Genomic DNA, 21479 nt, shown 5'->3' with positions numbered 1-21479 from the left:
TTCTTGCTCAATAACAATAAGTTGTAAGAAAAAGGAAAACTGTCAACCAAAGAGCTCCGGATGGGAATGTGCTTTGACATTCCCATTCCCAGTAATGGTGGACTTGGCAATTGAAGGCAACCATTTTCAATCAAAGATTACGTAACTTTTGTTATGAGTCAAAGGGCGATGCCCGTCAATAAATCCAACAGGGCAAATAAAATCTTCCTGTATGGTAGCTTTTTAATGGTTCCTGGAAGGTAGTGACAAACATACATTCTTTTCGTGGCTAATGTGTTAAATTATTATTTTTTCTTTATTTGTTATTTTTTTTAACTCAACCAACGCCATTGTGCCTTACATGATCCTTAGCCAGAATAAAACCAATACAAGTTGATCATGAGAGTCAAAGTGTCGAAGTATTTGACCCCTCCATACGAACAGGAAAAATGGCTCAAAAGACCGATATAAAATATTAGATATAATTTTTTGCCGTGGTGAGGAAGGGGAGCCACGCCCTGTGTCTATATTTTAGACGTGTGTGGACAACTATAAAAACTACACATTTGTTTGTTTTTTTATATATAATTATGGTTACGTTGCAGAAATAACTGAATAAAATCATTGGTTAACACAAATTCATTATACAAATTCATTACAAACTTTAGAGTTCCTTTATATGAAAACCAAAGGACCGTGGCCCTTGTCCAGTTAGGGAGGGGAGGGGGGGGGGGGGGGGAGTAAAGGGGGAGTGAAGGTACATTTCTTGCAATCTCTGTATTGACTATCAAATACGAGACTTTTAACCATGTACTCAGTACCCATTAAAAGACACGTCGAAGAAAAAAATACTGTACAAATATTGAATGGAAATCAGGGTGTACAAACAGGAACCCGTTCAACATGCGTCAAACACAGGTGCCACTTGCAGTGGCTTGATTAACATACAGAGATATAAGTAGGTCGTGGTGTGAAAGAGTAGCCACGCTCAGTATCTACACTAAACATGTGAACGATTACACATTCTTGCAAAATTCTGATAGTACACATGCATAGAATAAGAACGATACGTCAGTGGGAACACCTCTGACTTTCACAAAGATGATTTGCAAAACAAAATAATTTTGTTGGGCAAGTACAGGGATAAATGCCTGCCAAAGCAGTGCAGGGGATACTATACTGAGAAAATCGAGGTTCAATAACAGGAAGTATATATGGAGGTTTGTAAAAACCGTTTGCCAGTTATCAGTAAACTTCAAATTGATTAGTAACTTTCATTCAGAAAGTTGGAGATATGGGTTAAAAAAAGTTTTGAAACTTAAAGGGAAACAGGCAGGTGAACATTTCTGGCTTTACAATTAATACGTGAAAACGTAAGGTACTAATTGTCAACATTCAGCTCGCAGGCTGGTGGCGGATGAACATAACCTTGCCGATTTGAACTGTGTACCCCTACAGTGATGACAGAAACTGATTTCCCTTTTTTTCTCATTAGGTTTTTCACCTTACCGGTTATCAAAATCTTTACAATATAATGTGATTTCTTTAAATATAATAATTTATGAAGTGAATCTCTATACATTGATTCACAGTGGATCAACGAAGAGGTCGGATAGCAGAGGCGTGGAGGGAAAACCTCGCCCTGACATTGGTTTACGCATGCACAAGACACGTAATTGGCCACATGTGGTGAGGCTAATACACAATTGAGTTCTATGGTTGAATATCAAAACAAGAAAAAATGTATGGAAGCTTAGCTGACAATTGGTTGACTTCAGATGTTCTTGCTCAGTAACAATAAGTTGTAAGAAAAAGGAAAATTATCAACCAAAGAGCTCCGGGTTGGAATGTGTTTTGACATACCCGGCCGCAGTGATGGTGGATTTGACCATTGAAAGCAGCCCATTTTCAATCAGAAATTATGTAACTCTCTTTATTTATCAAATGATAATGCCCGCCACTAAATCCAACGGGCAAGACAGGGTATAAAATGGAACATTCCTGCATGCATGGCAGCCTTATTTAGCTGCTGAAGGGTGGTGACAAACATACATTCCTTTCGACGCTAAAACGTCAAATGTTGTTATTTCTTTTTCTTTAATTATCATTTCTTCTTAACAAGCTAACGCAGTTGTGCCTTTCAGTTGTTCTTCGTCACAATAAAACCAATACAGATTGATCGTGAAAGTCCAGGTGTCAAGGTATTTGACCCTTCCGAACGAACAGCAAAAATGGCCTAGAAGACCAATGTAAAATATTGACTATAGCTTTACCGTGGTGAGGAGAAGGAGCCACGCACTGTCTATATTTTAGACGTGTGTGAACAACAAATACAGGGATTTCGTGTTTATTTTGTTTGTTTTTTATACAAAAGTATAGGTATGCTACAGACATTATCTGCGGATCATCGGTTGATACAGAGGATATACAAAATTCAGAAGGTAGTTAAATTAAGCTCGAACGTAATTCATCAATAACAATTCACAACAAATGAATAGATAATTTGTGATTTTAAGAAGTACTTTTGAATGCAATGTATCGTAGTAACAAAAGAAAGGAATGGAAGGTCATGCCAGTAGAGGAAGAAGATTCACGCACGTGGTTCAACATTTTTAAAGGCAAAGGACTACCTTACATTCGCCAAAAGAAAAAAGACAACAAAAATAGAAAGAAAAAAAAGGACCAGAGTTATCAGATAAACCTTACTCAAAACGACTGGACAGAATTTCCCTACGAAAAATAAGACAACACAAAAAGCAAATATTTAAGCAGTCGTTAAAGTCAGATTACTACTGTAGTGAATGCATGCTTTGAACAAACCAATCTAACCTTGGAAATATTTCGGTGCTATAAATTTGTTGTTGTAGTGACAAATAGACATTCCTTTCAAGGCTCATGTGTTTGACTTTTTTATTTTCTGTTAGTCAACATGAATGTGCCTTGGGTATAGTTCTTAATCACGATGAAAGTCAAGGTATCGAAATAGTTGACCCCTCCATACGGCCAGTGTGCCTAGAAGATATTAAGCAGCCGTGGCGTGGAAGAGAAACAGCGTCCTGTGTCTGTTTTAGAAGTGTGTGAACATTATAACTACATGTTTTAAGCTGTGGGTATAAGCTGTGGGGATAAGATTATTGATTGATACAGGGGATATACAAGACTCAGAAATGGGTTGATACATGCTCGAAGTTCAAATAACAATTCACAGAGAATAAATAAATTACAAATTGTGATGTTGAGCTGTATTTTTGAATAAGATGTATAGTATTCACATTTTACAAGGAGTGATGGGTCGTCCCAATAGAGGGAGAACGTTCACGCATGACATTTAACGTGTTCGGAAGTAAATGGGATCTTACGTTTGCCGATAGAAAAAAAAAGGCAAACAAGTAGAAAAAAAAATGAGAATTTGACTCATCAGATAGACCTTTCTCGTATGAAGCAAATTGGACACTATATATATAAAAAGAGGTATTATAAACATCAGTACCACAATCACTAAAGTGAGTGTAATGAATGCATGCCTCCAATCGATCTGAGGTGGAAGTATTTCTCTGCTACATCAAACATTGCATTCCATTTTTTCTTTCGTTATAAATTTCCTTGGGTGTAATAACGTGATAAGCAATGCATAGTACACCGGTAAAAATTCGTTTCGCGGGGATTGTCAAGAGTGTGGAATAGGGTCATCATTGATGACAAATAAGTTCAGATTTAAAACAACAAATAAGATTGTACATCCCTCACTCTGACCCAGTGTTCAGTATGTTCGGCTAACATGAGCTTGTACGTGAAAATCACAGCCGTGGTGTACAGGAAAAGTAAAGCTCTGCTTCTATTTTGCGTTGAGAGCATGTGTACCTGGTACCAGTACGGAAGCTCGTTTTTATTCTGTTTAGTTTTTTCCCCATTTTGTTAATTGATATTCATTTTTTATATAGCAAAAAGAAAAAAAAGGTCATAAAAATCAAACATTCTGTGTACGATATCTTTATGGTTTGCGGTGAGACAGAAAAAAGAAAACCACTCATATTACTTCATTATAATATGACAGAAATTTAAAGTCATAATTACAAATTAAACTACAATACCGAAATGTATCGAAATGTACAATATACTGAAGGTGTTTTTCCCTCTACATGTTATTATAATTTCAAACCGAGGGATTTTAAAGTTTGGATAGAAAACACATTGGAAAAAGGCTTATAAAGAAAGTGCCAAAGCAATGTGAAACGCAAAAGAAACAACGTTTGCTATTTTTCCCCCTCAGTTTCACATTGATTATAATATGTAGCTGTAATTCATTTTACTTCTTATTTCTGAACCATTGAGAAAAAAAAATACCAAAAAACAAGCTAGGTCACCTGAGGTGATGAGGGGTTCAGTCTTGGTAAGGTTTCCATGCTGTTGTTCCTTTCTCTCTCCACTGAAGGACGATGTTGACTCCTATAGTAGTTTAATTCTGGTAGACAGGTTTTTTTCCTTTCGCAGCTTGTAAGCCACCTCAGCAAGGTGGCCGCGCCGGGCTTTCAACGTGGGAGGGAGATCGGTCCTGACGGTCATCCGGGAAGGGGGAGACGGGTTGGTTCCGTCTCCTTCAGGGGTGTTCCTCGGTCGCTTTTGATTCTCAAAGGTGGAGAGGATGAGATCCCGGTCAGCCATCCGAACGAACTTAGCGATTATCGGTGCGGGGGATGGGCGGTTTGAGGCTGGGTGGTGGGCGTCAGCGTTCCCGTGTGGGTTGCGGCGGGGAAGCCTGTGGGCGTTAACTAGCTGTATTCCTTTGGCCTTCTCTTCATCCAGGCCGAGGAGTATGAAGACATCAGTAAGCGTAGTGTAAATGTTTTCCTCTCTTTGCTCCTCAACACCGTAGAACAACAAATTCTGCTTCCTGTAGTAGATTTCCGTTAGAAGCAGTTTCTCCTTCAATTGAGCAATTTCTTCTTGTAGGGAGGCACGTACTTTCGGGATTTCCTTCTCAACTTCAGCGACCTTGGATGAGTTCATTTCAACAGTGGCCTCTATGTCAGTCATGCGACGGCTCATAGATTTAATTTCTTCAGTCAGAGTTTCCAATTTTGTGTAGACTTTGCTGGAAAAGTCTGCAATGTCCCGCTGCAAGTCTGCGTTCGTAGGTGAACCTCCCTTTGGGGAGGAGGATTTGTCAGCTGCACCCGCTACGGGACCAGTCGATTGCTTAGCCGATGCTTGGCGGGTATTAGGCCGCTGGGGTAACATTGTACGTGCTGTAGCAAGTTGGGTGTGTAAAAGCAATAGGGTGGTCGGAGCTAAGCCCTGGTGCGTCCGTTTAGTATGAAAGCATGTCGTGGTGTTTTTTGCGAAGTACCTGCGTGGCGAAGTACCTGCGTGGGAATTACCTGGGAAGTACTGCCGCTAAGGGTCTTCTACTGGCGTTCTACGTGGACCTCTACGGGCATTCCCGCGACTCACCCGGAAAAAGTTTTGGTTATGCTCAAAACTTGGCTGCGGTTAAATCGGACTTGCGTGAGCACCTCCGGGCAACTACGCGCTAGATACTGTCAGGTGGGGACCAACTGCGGAGAGCTCCGGGGAGTAAATTTGTTTCCCCGCAAGTCAAGCCGCAGAAGTTCCCCCGTACGGTATGACAAGGCATGAATGAAAATTGCAAACATTCTTGTTCGCCCGCTGAAAATCTTCTACGTGCTGGAAACCTCCTCGCCACAAGCCCGCGTAGCTTGCCCGGAATGGTGTGACACGGCCTTTAGGAGCATTTGTCGAAAGAGCAGATGTCGCCGGAGCAAACGTCGCTGGAGCAAATGTCGCTGGAGCAAATATCGCCGGAGCATTTGTCGGCGGAGCAAATTTCGGCGGAGCAATTGTCGCGGAGTAAATGTCGCGGAGCATTTGTCGCATTTTTCAGAGCAATTGTCGTCGGAGTACATGTCGCCGGAGCAAATGTCATGGAACCGATTTGAATATGAAAACCTATATCAGTTTCATGAAATCCATGATTAATTTCAATGTTAGGTTCCAGATTTTGGTCAAATCTTAACCCTCTGTACAAAACCTGAACTTTACACGGGAACTAATGATGTTTATGTGAGTGTGTACTTCCAATGACCCTGAACAATGGACCTGGATACCACCTGTTCAGAGCTCTGCTCCAAGGCACATGAATGTTTTATCAATTATTCATGATGGATCGCCTGGGCACTGCTAGTCTGAATTCCTAGCGAAGGGTGAAATGCATGCACATGAAAAAAGTAAGCACATGTTTCCACTTGCTTGCATACACCACATTTCAGAATGAATAAAGACTACTGCGATAGTGGAATTTCTCATGAATAATAATGGAGCATTCAAATCCTGGTAAAACCGTAAAATTAATGTTTAATTTAATGAAACTGAATTATGCTGTCATTTTGAAATTGCCTCCAACAAAATTGTACACTATTCAGCTATTGCTCATACCTTCATACATACATGATTGTATTTCATACATACAACATACGCGGATCCTCTCTTCTCTCTACTCTTCCTATTCGGGTCCCTTATTCTCTGGTCTTTTTTCGTCTTTATGCATTCCACCTTGTGTTGTCCTTTTTGGTCAAATGACATTTAAAATACTTTAAGATTTACGTTATTTCTTCTACTTGCGTGTATTCCGTTCCTTTAGTTTAAAAAAAAAATGTTACAAGGCATTATATGTTCAGAGACCGTTGTCCAAGTCAAGCGATTTGCTTATTGATAACGGTCTCCCCCACCTGTACACTTAAAATTTTGTATAATGAAATTCATGCATTATTTCACACGATGATATACTTGTACTGTTAAATCTTGTTTATATTTTCATGACTTGTGAAAAATATGTTTGATTTTGTTATATTTATTTTCTGCTATGTAAAAGTGGAGAAATAAATCTTACTGAAACTGGAAGTGAAACAACATACGCGGATGAGACGGAAATTTGATAGAAACATTTTATTAATCAACTAATTACAATCCATAAACTTTACAATAATATACAAATATACTTTGCTTTGACAGAGGTGCCTCCAAAACTTTTCTTTTGAGTCAACGAGACTTATGGTTTTAACCAGAAACTTTAAATTAGGCAGAGTATATTTGTTCTACATTTTGGATGAGACATTTAAACAAAAGAAGATGAAAATGCGACGCCAAAAGTCGTGTGGTGGATGCGATGTTGTGGAGGGATCCTATACTGACCGTATGAAGCAACGCACGATGTCAGGATTGCTTTGTGATGTCACCAATTGGTGGTGACATCATTTTGCAAATTGTCAGTAGTACACCATGGTGTGTCAGTAAACATGCCAACATTCTGACATAGCTGAAAATACCTTTAAGTACGTGAAGCTCTTTCAACCAATGACTAGAGGATAACTTCTTAATCCAAAATATAATAACAGTTATACATAAGATACAGACTATACATGCAATGCTGAGTTGTGTGTTGAGTGTCTCGTGCGTGGAAAGAGGGCGTGTGTATACTTATGTGGGGTGGAGGGGGTTGGGTTATTGCAAGTTATTCCTCGACATAAATGTTTCGGGGACGAGATTAGAGCTTGTTGATCAAATATGGTTCTCGTTTGTCGTGTGTTTGAGGATGGTGTAGTAATACTATGACTGTATATTCCGTATATGACAATTATGTCGGACGGTTTCGATACCGCAGATTGAGTGTAAGGTCGTGAAGGTTGAAACGAATTTGGGAACTTATAGATGAATAAGCCTATCAAACCCCATTCTAGTGGAGGATGTAATATAAAAATATGAAAAGAATGTGTCAGTAAGACAATGAATCTAAAGACTGATATCTGAATTAATGACAGTGTACACTGTGAAATAAACATTCACATCAACCTTTGCATCACTCTAATCGTTTGAATATGGTATGCCTGAGCAAATCGAATGTTACAATGTACAGTGGTTATGCGCAGACACGGTCATGTGAGACCATTATTAATCCTACAGACATTAAATTGTACATAGAAATCATGATTGAAGCAAATTTTGCAATGACATTCATTTCATATGCAAGATCTTATTTTCACTTTAAGAGTTCTTCAGTACATGGTATGTGTCATCAGGGCACACGGTACTTTCTAGAAACCTTGTGAGGTTGCCGAAGAGTGAATCCAAAGTGATTAATGGCTGTAGACAAAACCCATAAGGGCGGGAAGCACAAGAGTGAGCAGTGAGGGAATTGTCAGCGCTGCGTCTGACGTAGGAGTCGATGATTCAAGTTCAAGTTCTGCGGGGTCACACTGCAAAAACATGACGGCTGCACTCTGTGGGTAGCCGCTGTCCACTTGAAAGGTCCTATCGTCGAATCGATAATAGTTTAAACCCGAAAAGAAGTATGTAAACCTATTACTGTCTTGGAATGCTGCGTCTACCGTAGAAGGAAGCCCTCCCCAGACAGCTAGTGGGCGAGGGTAGCCCTGGTCCACTCTACGTAGATATGTCGAGAGGCGGTAGTACTGGTTTCCTGTCGGGAGACGTAGAAATTATAATTCCAAACTGAGTTTACCACTCATACTTAGCTGTACAGAGACTGGAGGAGCAAAATTGGGCATTTACTAGTAATAACGTACGCCCTCTAACCACTGACGGTGTTTGGAGAGAACAAACACGGGCAACGCTGTAATAACGCAAGGCGAAGCTTATGCGACAACATTGATTTCGTGTCGTCTAACGTAGGCCCAACAGAAACTTTTGTGATTACAAATTATGTACCTAACCCTGTGTTAGCCTGTCATGTTCGCGTTAGCAGAAGTCACTAAGGCAGAGAATAAGTATTATGTTGTCTTCATTTCTATCCCCTGTCAGCTTACTTTACCGTACTGACGACGGCGATATCACCACCAGATAGAAAACATTACAGGTATTTTCCTGCTTCTTAATTGTTTTCTGACTGGTGCGGCTATTATCACTCTGCTGTTCACTGCTTGTGATCAGACTCAGTCACGGTGTTGCGTCCAAGAATCAGCAGAAGTATTTGCTTGAAGTACATTGGATGTTCGAGTTAGCACATTGATGCATATACGTAGGTCAGTTGTCTGATAAAACATCCTACCATACGTAAGATTCCAAATAAAGCTTAAAATATAAGGAGTTATCACTATTTTTCTCAGTAAACCATAACTGTAGACTGTTTATTCTATAAACAATTATTATCATGACTATTTTTCACATTTTGTGTAAAAAACAATTTTCCATGCCATGTTTTAAACATAACTTTGGACAAATAAAGAAAGAAATGAAATCTCCTTTATCCTTACCTTTTGTCAAGTAGACTCGACCATTTCCACTCCAAACAAATGCTGAAGACAGATCTGATGGAAGACCACGAAAGTCAGCAATACTTCGTGGAAATCCGCGGTCGATGTTCCGGTTGGTCAGACGCCAGTACTGAGCACCCTGGTGAATTAGATGCGCGATAGAATGGCAGAGATCAAGTAGATAATAGCTCGGAAAAATAAAAAATAAAACCCTTAGCAGGAACGATCATGCGCTATTTGTTTTTTACATTAAATCTCCAAATTAATATTTCGACATTGCTCCACAAATTGTTTCAGTACGCACAATCTTGGTGTACTACATCAAGAATCACAACCGCTAATATATCTCAGTAATGAACGGAAGGATAACCCTACTCAGCTATGTTTGTCATAACACAGCTGTTTTCCAGAGAGGGTCCTAGAAATAACAATGTTGTGATACACAAATGATAAAGACATGAATTACTCGTACATAATAATGAAGAAAATCAATAAGTCTTAAATCAAACGAAAAAAAAATCAAGATTAAGATAAGAACAAAATGGAAACATACCTCTGACACCTACCAGATGAATCAAATAAATTGCAATCCCAATTATACCATCATTATGACTCACTCTCCCCCCCCCCCCCGCCCAAAATATCCATGATACCTTTATATATATATATATATATATATATATATATATGTTCATCAATTTTCCACGTGTTGGATTACGAATGTTGTAATTATTAGAAGAAAGAGTCTCAAGTACGCCATGGATCCAACGATTACAAAATGTTTTATTACAAAATTTTCGGTCTGCCTCAGACCTTCGTCAGTGCAAAGACAATGATCATTGTCTTTGCACTGACGAAGGTCTGAGGCATACCGAAAATTTTGTAATAAAAAAATTTGTAATCGTTGGATCCATGGCGTACTTGAGACTCTTTCTTCTTATATATATATATATATATATATATATATATATATATATATATATATTATATGTTAATCCATTAAAGCCATTTTGATATATATTGATCAATTTCTTAAAGAAACAAATTGTATGAAGTTACAAATTTAACGTCACGTGATAAATCATTAAAGTAAGAAGCTCCACGATATGAAAACATTCTTTTACAATAATGAGTGTGAGGCTTTGGTAAGGAGAGATTTCCATAGGAGCGTAAATTGTATGGATGTGAAACAAAATGAAATGAAGTTTGCATATATGGTGCACTGAGATCATTTAAACTTTTATACACCAAAGATATAGTACGTTTAATACGGCGAGATTTTAGGGATTCCCAATTCAAAATTTGATGTAATTCATGATTGGATATATGTTTATAGGGACTTATTCCAAGTATTATTCTACCAGCAGCCCTGTTTTGTAATTTCTGCAATTGATCGGTATATTTCAGGTAGGAGGAATCATACACTACATCTGCGTAATCAAACATAGGAAGAATTATTGTGCGGTAAATCAATTTCAAATTACATTCATTAATATAAACTCGAAGATGACCTAAAAAATTAAGCGATTTACCGATTTTGTTTACAAAGATATTCAATATGATCATTCCATTTTAATTCTTGGTCTATTATCATCCCTAAGTATTTCACGGCTTCTTTGCATCGAATATGTTTTCCACTAATATAAACATTTAAGTCTTTGCGTTTTGTCAACATTGAACGGGTACCAATCAATATACTCTCCGTTTTATCGACATTCAAACTAAGATTGTTCAAACACATCCAATCATGTATGCGTTCCAAGTCTGCGTTCAGCAAATAAGCTATGCAATTAACATCTTTGTGAGAGTAATACAAAATGGTATCGTCTGCATAAAGTTGTAGGTCGCAGTGTTGTACCTGCTGAATTATATCGTCTATATAAAGAGTGAACAGTAATGGTCCAAGGATTGAACCTTGAGGTACGCCGTAATTGATATCAACAAACTCAGACATTTCAGAACAAAATAAGTACATATTTGACGATTGGTTAAATAACTTTCAAACCAGGCAAAACTATTTCCTTGCGCAGCAGCATCCATAATTTTCTTTAATAGAATACTGATGTCAACCTTATCAAATGCTTTTTTCATGTCAATTAGAACTGCTCCTGTGTATTAACCATTGTCAGACGCGTTTAACCAATCGTCGGAAACACGTGCAAGAGCTGTCACAGTTGAGTGCTTTTGCCTGAACCCTGACTGTTTCTCCGCAAGTATATTACTAGATTTTAAAAACTCTGAGAATTGCTTGCCTGCAATCTTCTCGAGGATTTTTGAGACAGAAGATAAAATTGTAATAGGACGATAATTACAAGGTAATGTTTTATCACCTGATTTATGCAAAGGAATAATTTTTACCTATTTCCAGCGTAATGGAAAATCGCCTTCTGACAGTGACTTATTAAAAAGGTAAGTAAGACAAGGAACGATGACAGGAGCAGAAATTTTTTACAAGTGCATAGAAATTCCATCTACACCAACAGACTTCATGTTTTCCATGCTTCTGATAAGATCACTAACTTCATTTTCAGAAACAGTTTGAAAAGAGAACTTGGGAGAAGTTTGCATGGAAGAGTTAAAGGAGTCAACGTGATACGAGGCATGAGACGGAGGGGAAACAGATGGAATATTCGATGCTAGTTCTGACCCAATATTTGCAAAATATTGGTTAAAAACATTGGCTTCTGATCTGTCACTATTAGATTTATCATGTTGAGAACTGTTTGGGGAACGATGTGGGAGAACAGATTTTAACACATTCCACATTTCACCAGATGTCTTTGCGGAAGCTAATTTATCTGAAAAATAAGATCGTTTACATTTCCGTATTTTAAGTGTAACATGATTTCGTAATTTCCTGTATTTATTCCAAAGTTCCTCATGTTTTCTTTTCAGCTCGATTTTCGTGAACTCCTCTTGCGTCTTTAACAATTCAATCTTTACTTTATGTGCTTTATTTTTTCTGTTTGTCCCGATCTTTGATTAATTCAATGATCTCTGGAGACATCCAAGGACAGAATCTGTTCTTTACACGTTTGTGCCGAATAGGCATGTGATTGTTTATAACTTCCATTAATAATTCTTCCCATTCCTTTAACGGCTTCCTCCATGTTGTCGTTATCGTACACATTATGCCATGGTTGCGATCGTAATTGATCTAGAAATGTATTGTCATCTGTCACAAATGTACACACTAGTAATTATGTACATGTATGATGTACTGTATGCATGGTTGTTTTGATGTGTATTTAATGTACACAGGTTGACCAGATTAATGGAGAACATTCTATGTGGTATAGATATAGTACATACAGGCTGACCAGATCAGTGGAGAATTTTCTAGGTGGTATACAATGTAGCTATACAGTACATGCATGTAACAGGAAATACATTATAGCTCGCTCAATCTAGAATAATTTCACCCATTCCAGAATGTTCTAGGAAGTGCTTACATGTTTGGCTGAGTGAGGCACTGTCCCTGTAGCCCAATGTGATTGGTAGTTAATTTTAGCAATGATGTTATGCAGTGAGTCATCCAGGTTTCCTGGAACTAGGATTTGCTAGTATGTTCAGGTATGTGGCCCCAGGTTGGAGAGAGTTACAGAATGTGCTAGAAGAGGGTGAATGGATAGTATATAAGCCAGAGAAATTCTGCAGTAGGCAGAGTACCCAACACCTCTGCTCTGAGAGTTACGTCACTTCTGGCTCTGAAGCGACTTGTTATAGTCAGTCCTGTGTTACCTGCTGACCTGTTATGTTTGTGGAGATAAGGCCTGGGAGACATTTTGCCTGCAGAGAATTAATGTGCCCTCATTGGAGATAGACACCATGTTTGTGTCAATGGACATTGCTACGGAAAAGCTGTGACGGGCTGGATTCCTAGCTGGACAATATAAAGTGAATCATCATTCAACGCATCGATTGGACGTGGTCGTTGGATTCTCCACATTTCGCTGTGAACATTATACCGTGGATCTATTGTGGACATATACCCTGGATTTATAACGCGGACTATTGTAACCTGTGCCTCTGGATTTACGTCTAAGGAATCATTCATCGGTGCATCGCGGATCATTCATTTGTGCATCAAGCATCGTATTTGGACACTACCAGGGAACTGTAGGGATTTCGTGATTTAAGATTTGCCTGCAATACATGTAAGTGATTCCATTACTGACTTATATTTGTTTCTAGTGATCATTATTGTATAAACTGATGTGAAAACCGATTACGAGTCTGTTCCCACAATATCACTGTTAATAAACCGCCTGAACATCAGTTGATTGTTTCTTTTGTGCGATCATTCTCAGAGTGATTTTGGTCGAAACACATCAAAATTTTTCATTTTTCTGTAAGATACTATCACAGGGGCTTTAATACAAACATTATAATTCCAAATCAACTAACAGATTGAGTGATCACTTATCCCTGATTGTATAACACCATGGGACTTGACCATATCGCGAGAGTTTGTCATCATATGATCGATTAAACTAATTGAAGCATCGGAACATCTTGTATGCTCTGTTGTATTAATCTGAGTTAAAGAATAAATAATGTTTATTTGATTAAAATGCTTAGTTCCATTGCTTATTGGATCTTTCATAATATCGCAATTGACATCACCCATAACGATAACATTTCGGCCAAAAGAGTCAATAAATGAAATCAATTGTTCATAATAATCAAACACACAAATTGGGATGTTAGGCGATCGATACCATGTCACAAAAATGAACGCTCTTGAATGATCAGGAGTAATAAAAAGAGGAATAGCTTCTAAATGTTCTAAGCTGCTGTGTTTCAATACATAGTAGTGTAAGTTATTACGTATACAAGAACACCTCCCCCGTGTCTATTTCTATCCTTTCGAATCATGCGGTAACCGTCTATTTGAATCTCATGATCCAATACTGTATCATTTAACCAGGTTTCATTTAATGATGAAATATCAACGCCATTTTGAATTAACAACAAATGAATTTCAGAGAGATTTCTAGTCAAACTGCGTACATTCAGATGTAAAATCCGAAGTCCTTCCTGTGATAATTCTTTAAACTTCAAACTATCATTTTGACATTTAACAGAAAAACGCGGTTTTTTAATAAAATTACTATTATTGGGAGGCAATTCATCTTGATCTATTACGTAATTTGGTAAATAATGTAACATACATTTAGAGCATTCCCAATTTAAAAATTCATGACATGGATTATCATACCGGTACTCACTTTCAGAGATCCCAACACACTTGATATGAACCCAATTATGACACTTTACACATTGTATTCCTTTGTGATTATTTCTTTTAGGCTTTGAACAACTAACACATGGATCAAAAATCAATATGATATGTTGATCAAAATCAAATGTCCAGTGTCATTTGTTTTTGTTTTTGTTTTTTTTTCAATTTTCTAAACTAGTCTTTAGGAAGGTCGTTTTCTCCACTGATCCCTCGAGTTACAAACTTTCCTCCGGTCGCCCGGATCATTGCAACAGTCTTCCCGTCCGATGACCATGCGTCTTTCACTGCCGAGTGCGCTCTGGTTTTGGCGAGTAGGTTTTGGTTTTACTTTGTCAGGTGTTCCTGAACTGACATGCGCGAGCCCTTTAGGAGTTTGCGGTTTTTGATAACCTGCATCCTGGTCTGGTATGACACAAACTTGACTAGTAGTGGTCGTGGTGCCGAGTGACTATTTGGATGGCATTGGTCCTCACGCCGCCCTTTTCTGGTTTGCATGCGACCGTTAGCTGGCGCTCCCCCAGATCTTTCGTTTCCTTCGTTGCCATGGTTTCGACGCTGAAGGTGATGTGATCTGTCTATTTCAGATTGCCGGAGATCAACATGCAGTTTTTCCACGATAATTTGCACACTAATTGGGTGGTGTCTTCTTCTTTTGACTCCGGCACCCCGAAAAAGAGTAAACAATTCCGCTTGGAGTATTGTTCAAGGTCGTTACTTTCTTTTTCCAGGCAGGCGATGCGCGATTCGTATCCTTCAATCACCCTATTCAACTTCTCTATCTCTTTTTCGTGCGATTGCTGAGTTGTCTCCAGATCCATTGGTAATGGTGCGTATATTCCTCATTTTTGTTCATGCTTTGATTGTGCTTAACATATTTCTACTTACTGTATTTCCGTCCTCGGCGAACTTCACAAGACAACTATCCAGGTCAGACGTTAAGTCTAAAGCAAAGATTGATCTCTTACAGTGTAAAATAGTGAAGCTGTTTTCGTACCTGTTTAATGATACAAGCTGTTCGTTTATTTGTAGACTAAGAGTTGCAGACTTACCCTGAATACATATGTCCTTCCCCATGGCTCATAGAAGAAAGCGGCATCCAGCTCATTGGGCAGACCAGGAAACTCCTCACTGATTGGCTTGGGGTATCCCGCGACAAGTTGGCCGTTAACTCTTCTGAACACTTGTGTACCTGGCAAAGAGAAAGTGTTGGTTGTTCGAATTACGTTTTCAATATCTGATTTATGATTAATTAAGATCAATATGAGTGCATATCAAAATGTACATTTTTCCTTGCAGTAAAAAAAAGTTCTCGAGTTTTGATTCAGAGGCAAATATTACGTCAAAAAAGATCCAGAAAAGCCATACGTTCTTCATACTCACCTACTCCGATGTATACGCTGCCATCTTGTGTCCGTGTGACAAAGGACACATCTCCCATGCAGTTTTCCACTGGGGTCAATGGAGTGCCCATCTCTTCCGGCACGCCGACATTAGGACCTGTCAATGACCGCAGTTAACAAGGAAAAGTGTCGAGAGCAAAGTGGAGTAATTATGCTTTTGCTAGACGGTGGGCCTATTACTTGAGAGCGTAAGAAGTGCACATTGATATCGAATTGTCATGTTGTCCACTCTTTTTCAAGATCCAACTGGAATGATTTGCTCAGAAACCTACAGCAAAAATGATTTTCACAATAACTAAAGTATTATTTATTCTCTTCCACGAGATGAATTTCATGTGAGACATTCATTAATATTAACGATATATCAGCGTTTTTCTTCTAGCCTTTTGAATTTACATCATTTTGAAATACTTGATGTATAGAGACATGGGGTGATTTTGTGTTAAGAAAACTTCACTTCAGCTTTGTTTTTGTTTTGTTGTTGTTGTTGTTTGTTTTTTTGTTTTTTTTTTTTTTTTGGGGGGGGAGGTCCCACAAACGTAGCATATTGTGTAAATGTGACTTTTTAAAATCAATGTGAGAGAAACCATTTCAAATATTTTGCTATACTGAGACCTGTGGCTTGAAGGAAAATCTACATTACCGACTGAAGATGTAAAATAGCGTACTTAATTTCACTACGAGCATTGCTATGATAATATCTTTCGTTGATGGAGGGAGATGTGAAGACTAAAAAATCACCATAATGAGCCTGTATCCCGGCTATGTCGTCCTCGTGGAGTTCGAAGTTTGGAACGTAACCTCGGTAGTAAGGCGCCATCAGGGCCGCTTGGATCTGAGAATGACCGAGGCCTAGACTGTGTCCAAACTCATGAGCGGCTACCTGGAACAGGTTAATTCCTGAGCAAAAGGTGAAGAGTGAACATAAACCCCTCAAAAAAAAAGTTTTGAAATCTGACTTCAGTTGTAAATTTCTCCAGTTTGTAAGCACTATACAATACATGCTTGATATCAATGGAAAGATTGTTAATTTTTTTTTAAAATGATATCCTACTCATTATGATTATGCTATCAAGTAAAGGGCTGTACTCAAATAAGGACTGCATTGAAAAGTTGCAACATGAACCAGAACGGTCTTTATGAGTGAGAATGGTCGTGAAGAGTAAGTAGAGAATACGTTCTTTTGTGTTATGTCTCTTGTTCTCAACTGGTCAGCCATGAAGGCAAATTTCAATAGACATCTTAACTTCACATTCAAGTTTTCAGTGGTGCCATGCCAGGCAATTTTGATAGCTCATCAAGTTTTATGGTTGTACATCATGCCACGTGTAAGCAATGTTCAAAAAGCCCGCGCCATAGGGCAAGTTGAAGCTGAAATGCTTCAAAAAGATGGCAACGCAAGACCACATAGAGCGAGACTTGTGCGCAGCTTTCTCGAGAGAGACGGCATCACTAGAATGGACTGGCCTGCATGCAGCCCCGACCTCAACCCCATAGAATATCTTTGGGATCAACTTGGCCGAGCTGTGGGGAAGAGGGTCACAAATGCAACGACATTGGCAGGACTCCGTCAGATGGTTGACGAGTGGAACGCCATTCCTCAGCAGCGAATCACGAAGCTAATCAACAACATGAGGACACGGTGCCGGGCGGTGGTGCAAGCACTTGGGTCGTCCGCCAGATACTGAGCCCCGATCATGTTCATTGACAATATAAAGACAAAGTAAACATAAAGTAAAGACAAAATAACGACAAAATGAAGACAAAATAAAGATGAAACTCCAACAAAATCAAGAGCATGCCATTTCACTTCTTTATGTCTTTGTTGTGGTTAATGTGGCGAGGTTCTGTGAGATAAAATGGCTTGAGTCATGATCGTTTGTGTTTGTGTTTATGTTTGTGTTTGTGTGTGTGTGTGTGTGTGTGTGTCTGTATGGTTGAACACATACATGTTTCACTCCACAAAAAATGCTGATGTTACAGTAAATGAACACCAAAGAAACAATGGGGAACTCACTCATAACGAGGAACCTCCAACAGGGACATCAAAAATTGAGCCACTTTGCAGCTGTCAAATTCTGACTTTACCTCATATTTGTAAACACTGCACCTCCATGTACACGAAAATCATAACAAGTATGGTACCATTTTAAAGAGAACTAAACAATCTTTCTGTGGTACTAAGCACAATTAAATCATTTCTAAGGAAAATAGGAGAAATGATTGATCAAACTCAGATTTCCAAACTTTTTTGAGGGGTTTGTATCATATGAATTCAGATTCATCTTAACTGAATACATTGATATAGATATTAGAAATTCATTCCACTAAATTAGTGATAGGTTAACAGTTCAAAAACTTCTCATATTATAAGAACATACTCCCCAACATCAGCAATGTGCATGCAATATCAGATGAGAGTAAAACACTAATGCATGGGTACTTATTCCCTGTATTAACCAAAAAAAAAAAAAAAAAAAAAACCAACATCGGAAGTTTGGATAACAATACAATGAAACGATGATAAAACATAATATTTTTAGTTTCGTGTGTCAGCGTAGAACGCTTGTTAGCTGCAAAGCAATGAAGACTAGTTCTAGGAAGTCACGATAAGTCCTATGTCGCAATATTTTGCCTCATTTCAACAAATTGCAAGATGTGCACCAGGGAAACTAAAACAGTAATAACAGCTGTAAACACATCGACCAAGTTTTTTCTCTTTCTTGAAAAGAAAAGCATGGGAGCATCACACAAACCTCGGTTTGTATTTTCTGTGAACATTTCGTCTTCATCGAAGTGGGCGTCGCCTGCGAGGCTACTAAACCGATTAGGAAAGAAGGCATGCGCGAGAACGTTGCCGGGTCCGTCGAAATCGTTGGGGTCCAAAGCAGTATGTCTACCTCGCACGAAGTCGATGATGATATCGGCATCTCCACTGGTCACTTTTGTAAAGCTGAGTGCTGACACGTCGCTCCAGACCTATAGAGCAGAAATATGCATGAACCACGTTAACGTCAGTAACCAGAAAAAACATGTCATTTCCCAAACATTTCCGTTCCAGGTTACCATTTTCTTTCTTTCTTTCTTTTTTTTTTTAAGGCAGAAAAATCAAACTGATAAATTCACGAATAGATAACTATACAAGGTCATATGTCAGTGTCACAAAATAAACATGTTCTGTGAAAAAATGCAGAGAACTTCTGATAAGAATTGTTTTTCAAATGTGGATGACCAACAAATATCAGATTTTATCATAATGATTTTCTTGAATGCCCGATGGGGAGGGGGGGGGGGGGGAGGGGTGGACCTTATAAAAACAAAAGTCACTCCAGCGCCTTGCAGTATTTCAATCTCAAAGCTTGAGTTTGGACAGTTTCCAAATTCAGAGTCTAAAACAAATTCATAATTATTACATCCGTTGAGGAAGTAGAAATACAAATCAGTCAAAAAAAAAAGGGCTACCAAGGGAGAACGTGACGTGGCGGAAGAAGAGACACTGTAATCAATGTAGTTACATGTCTTGTTTTTTATCATGCATATACTGTAAGTGTTGTTCATTTATAGCCTTAAATGTAAACTGGAAGCCTTAAATTATACATATCACGTTGTTCACATGAAACAAAAAAGATAAGAAAATGTCACTTTTCCTTCTCAAGTAAAAGAAGTACTGTACGAGAAATAAGAGAAGAAAGAGCCCACTTAGCTTAAGGCCAGGGTAAAGGGATTATGGTACTCACTTTCAGTGCTCTTTCCATGATCTGGTCGACGGCAGATGCACTCAGGTCAGGCGTGCGCGAGTTAATACGCCAAGTCAACTCGTTCCTTGGCCAACGCTGATCCGACAGTGAATAACGTTTCTTGCGCCGAACCATATCTTTCTCCCGGTCTTCGGACATGTCCGGCATACCACACCGAGGCATGTTCATCAACGCGTACGTCGCTTCATCCAGTTCACCTTCATTATTTTGACACGAATTGAAAAAAAAAAACCTAATCAGCATCAGTCGTCAAAATGTTCAATAATTTTTCATTTTTATCTCCTATTTTATGATTCATCTAAACGTAAATGCGACGAGTTGGAATGACTGAATTTCATTTGCTCTTGTCTTTTAACTCTGTTTTTTTTTAAAGCAAGTTCTTTTTTTTTCTCAAAACAGATTACACAAACATGGGACTATTGTTATCCTGAAAACGTAACGTGTATCGTAACTAAGAGTATTCACTTATTGAAAAATATTTTTAAGAGCTATTGATACATCCATGTGAATACCAAAATTGTATAAATTATATCAAGCTTTGTAGGATTCCCAACACTATTTGAGAATTGTTGGCAAACACCAATCAAACAGAATGTTAGAATATAATGACTTTGTGCATAAAATGTAAAAAAAAAAATGAATTAGATGTGAAACAATTCTGTTTGAAATGCAAAACGCGGAAAGTATCATGCGGTCTAATATGTACCAAATTATTAGTTTAGACAGAAATAAACAACACTTAAACACACTGAAATCTAATCACGTAATAGAAAGAGGATGTGAATAAAATAAGTGGATTTCAGCCTTGACAATAGTCTCTGACAATCCTTCAACTGATGAGTATAATCTCACCCGTAACAGTCATGTTATTAAATTCCTGGAAGTACTTGATGACTTGCACGTAGATGTCGTTTGTCATGGGCATTCCGTCTTTCATTTCAGAGGTTTGCAAATACTGGTACTTATTCAGATACGCCTGTGTGGTAATGTAAACAGGAGAAGAAAGGTTTTCAATACAATGTTTTGATTGTTTCACGGCTAAAAGCAACTGCAGTAACATGAATCTAAGTCATTCATGCTTTCTCTGAGACACTGTGTTATTATACAAGAAGATGAGACGCGAAATACAGATATTAACTTCTGTGTATAATCTTAGAATTCATCATGACATCGAAAAGAAAAACCCCAAAAGATTTAGTGAAGCCAGAAATGATCCTGATCGGATGCTTTTCAATTTGTTTGTCATTCCTCATCATGTGAGTGGTTGTAAACCCAGAGCAGTCTCACACTGCTTGCATGATAGGTAGAACTTTGGATAAACATTCGAAGCCTTATAAAGAGAAAAATATAACGTTAGTTCTCAATAAAGAATCATTGAAGGTTATTTCAGTTCTAATATTGCAAGGCAAGTCTTGATTTATGATACATTATTTCAAGAAAGAAAAATGCGTACAGATTTCGGAAATTTGAAAATAGAAAACAAACGTTATCACAGGGCTGGAAATTTGACTTACCATGGCCTCTTCAGGCGTGTCTACCCTATCAGCCCCTGTCACAGCCAGAGCACATGCTATCAAGATTAGTGACAGTCCAAGTGCCATGATGAAAGTTCTCCGTATTTCTCTGGTTGTATGTCTTTCAGCTCACTCAAAATCGCAATGAATTTGTAACAAATTTGCAAGGCTTATATCGGCTGCAAGAGACTGCAAAAACAGAGCATGGTAGAAAGGATAAAGTGGGTGGACGAACCGTGCATAGCTGGTTTCACGCCCTAATTTGCATGGGTTTTGCACACGTCCCCATTCGAGAC

General features: G+C 38.4%; 1 protein-coding gene across 1 annotated transcript; it reads right to left on the bottom strand.

Annotated features, from left to right (window-relative positions):
* Positions 1-8119: 8119 nt before the first annotated feature.
* Positions 8120-21270, bottom strand: LOC139733379 (collagenase 3-like). Its single transcript, XM_071644213.1, has 9 exons — positions 21184-21270; positions 20522-20645; positions 19649-19866; positions 18668-18890; positions 16653-16811; positions 15892-16008; positions 15561-15700; positions 9267-9405; positions 8120-8473 (listed from the first exon to the last, which is right to left on the bottom strand). The coding sequence occupies exons 1-9, from the start codon at positions 21268-21270 to the stop codon at positions 8130-8132; spliced, it is 1551 nt and encodes a 516-aa protein (XP_071500314.1). The 3' UTR covers positions 8120-8129.
* Between the last annotated feature and the right edge of the window lie 209 nt (positions 21271-21479).

The sequence above is a fragment of the Diadema antillarum genome, unplaced genomic scaffold (assembly GCF_040938485.1).
Source record: "Diadema antillarum isolate AM-2024a unplaced genomic scaffold, OU_Dant_1.0 seq00000472_RagTag, whole genome shotgun sequence".
NCBI classification, from domain to species: Eukaryota; Metazoa; Echinodermata; class Echinoidea; order Diadematoida; family Diadematidae; genus Diadema; species Diadema antillarum.
The sequence above is the reverse complement of the archived record's forward strand: the minus strand, read 5'-3'. Positions and strand labels throughout refer to the sequence as shown.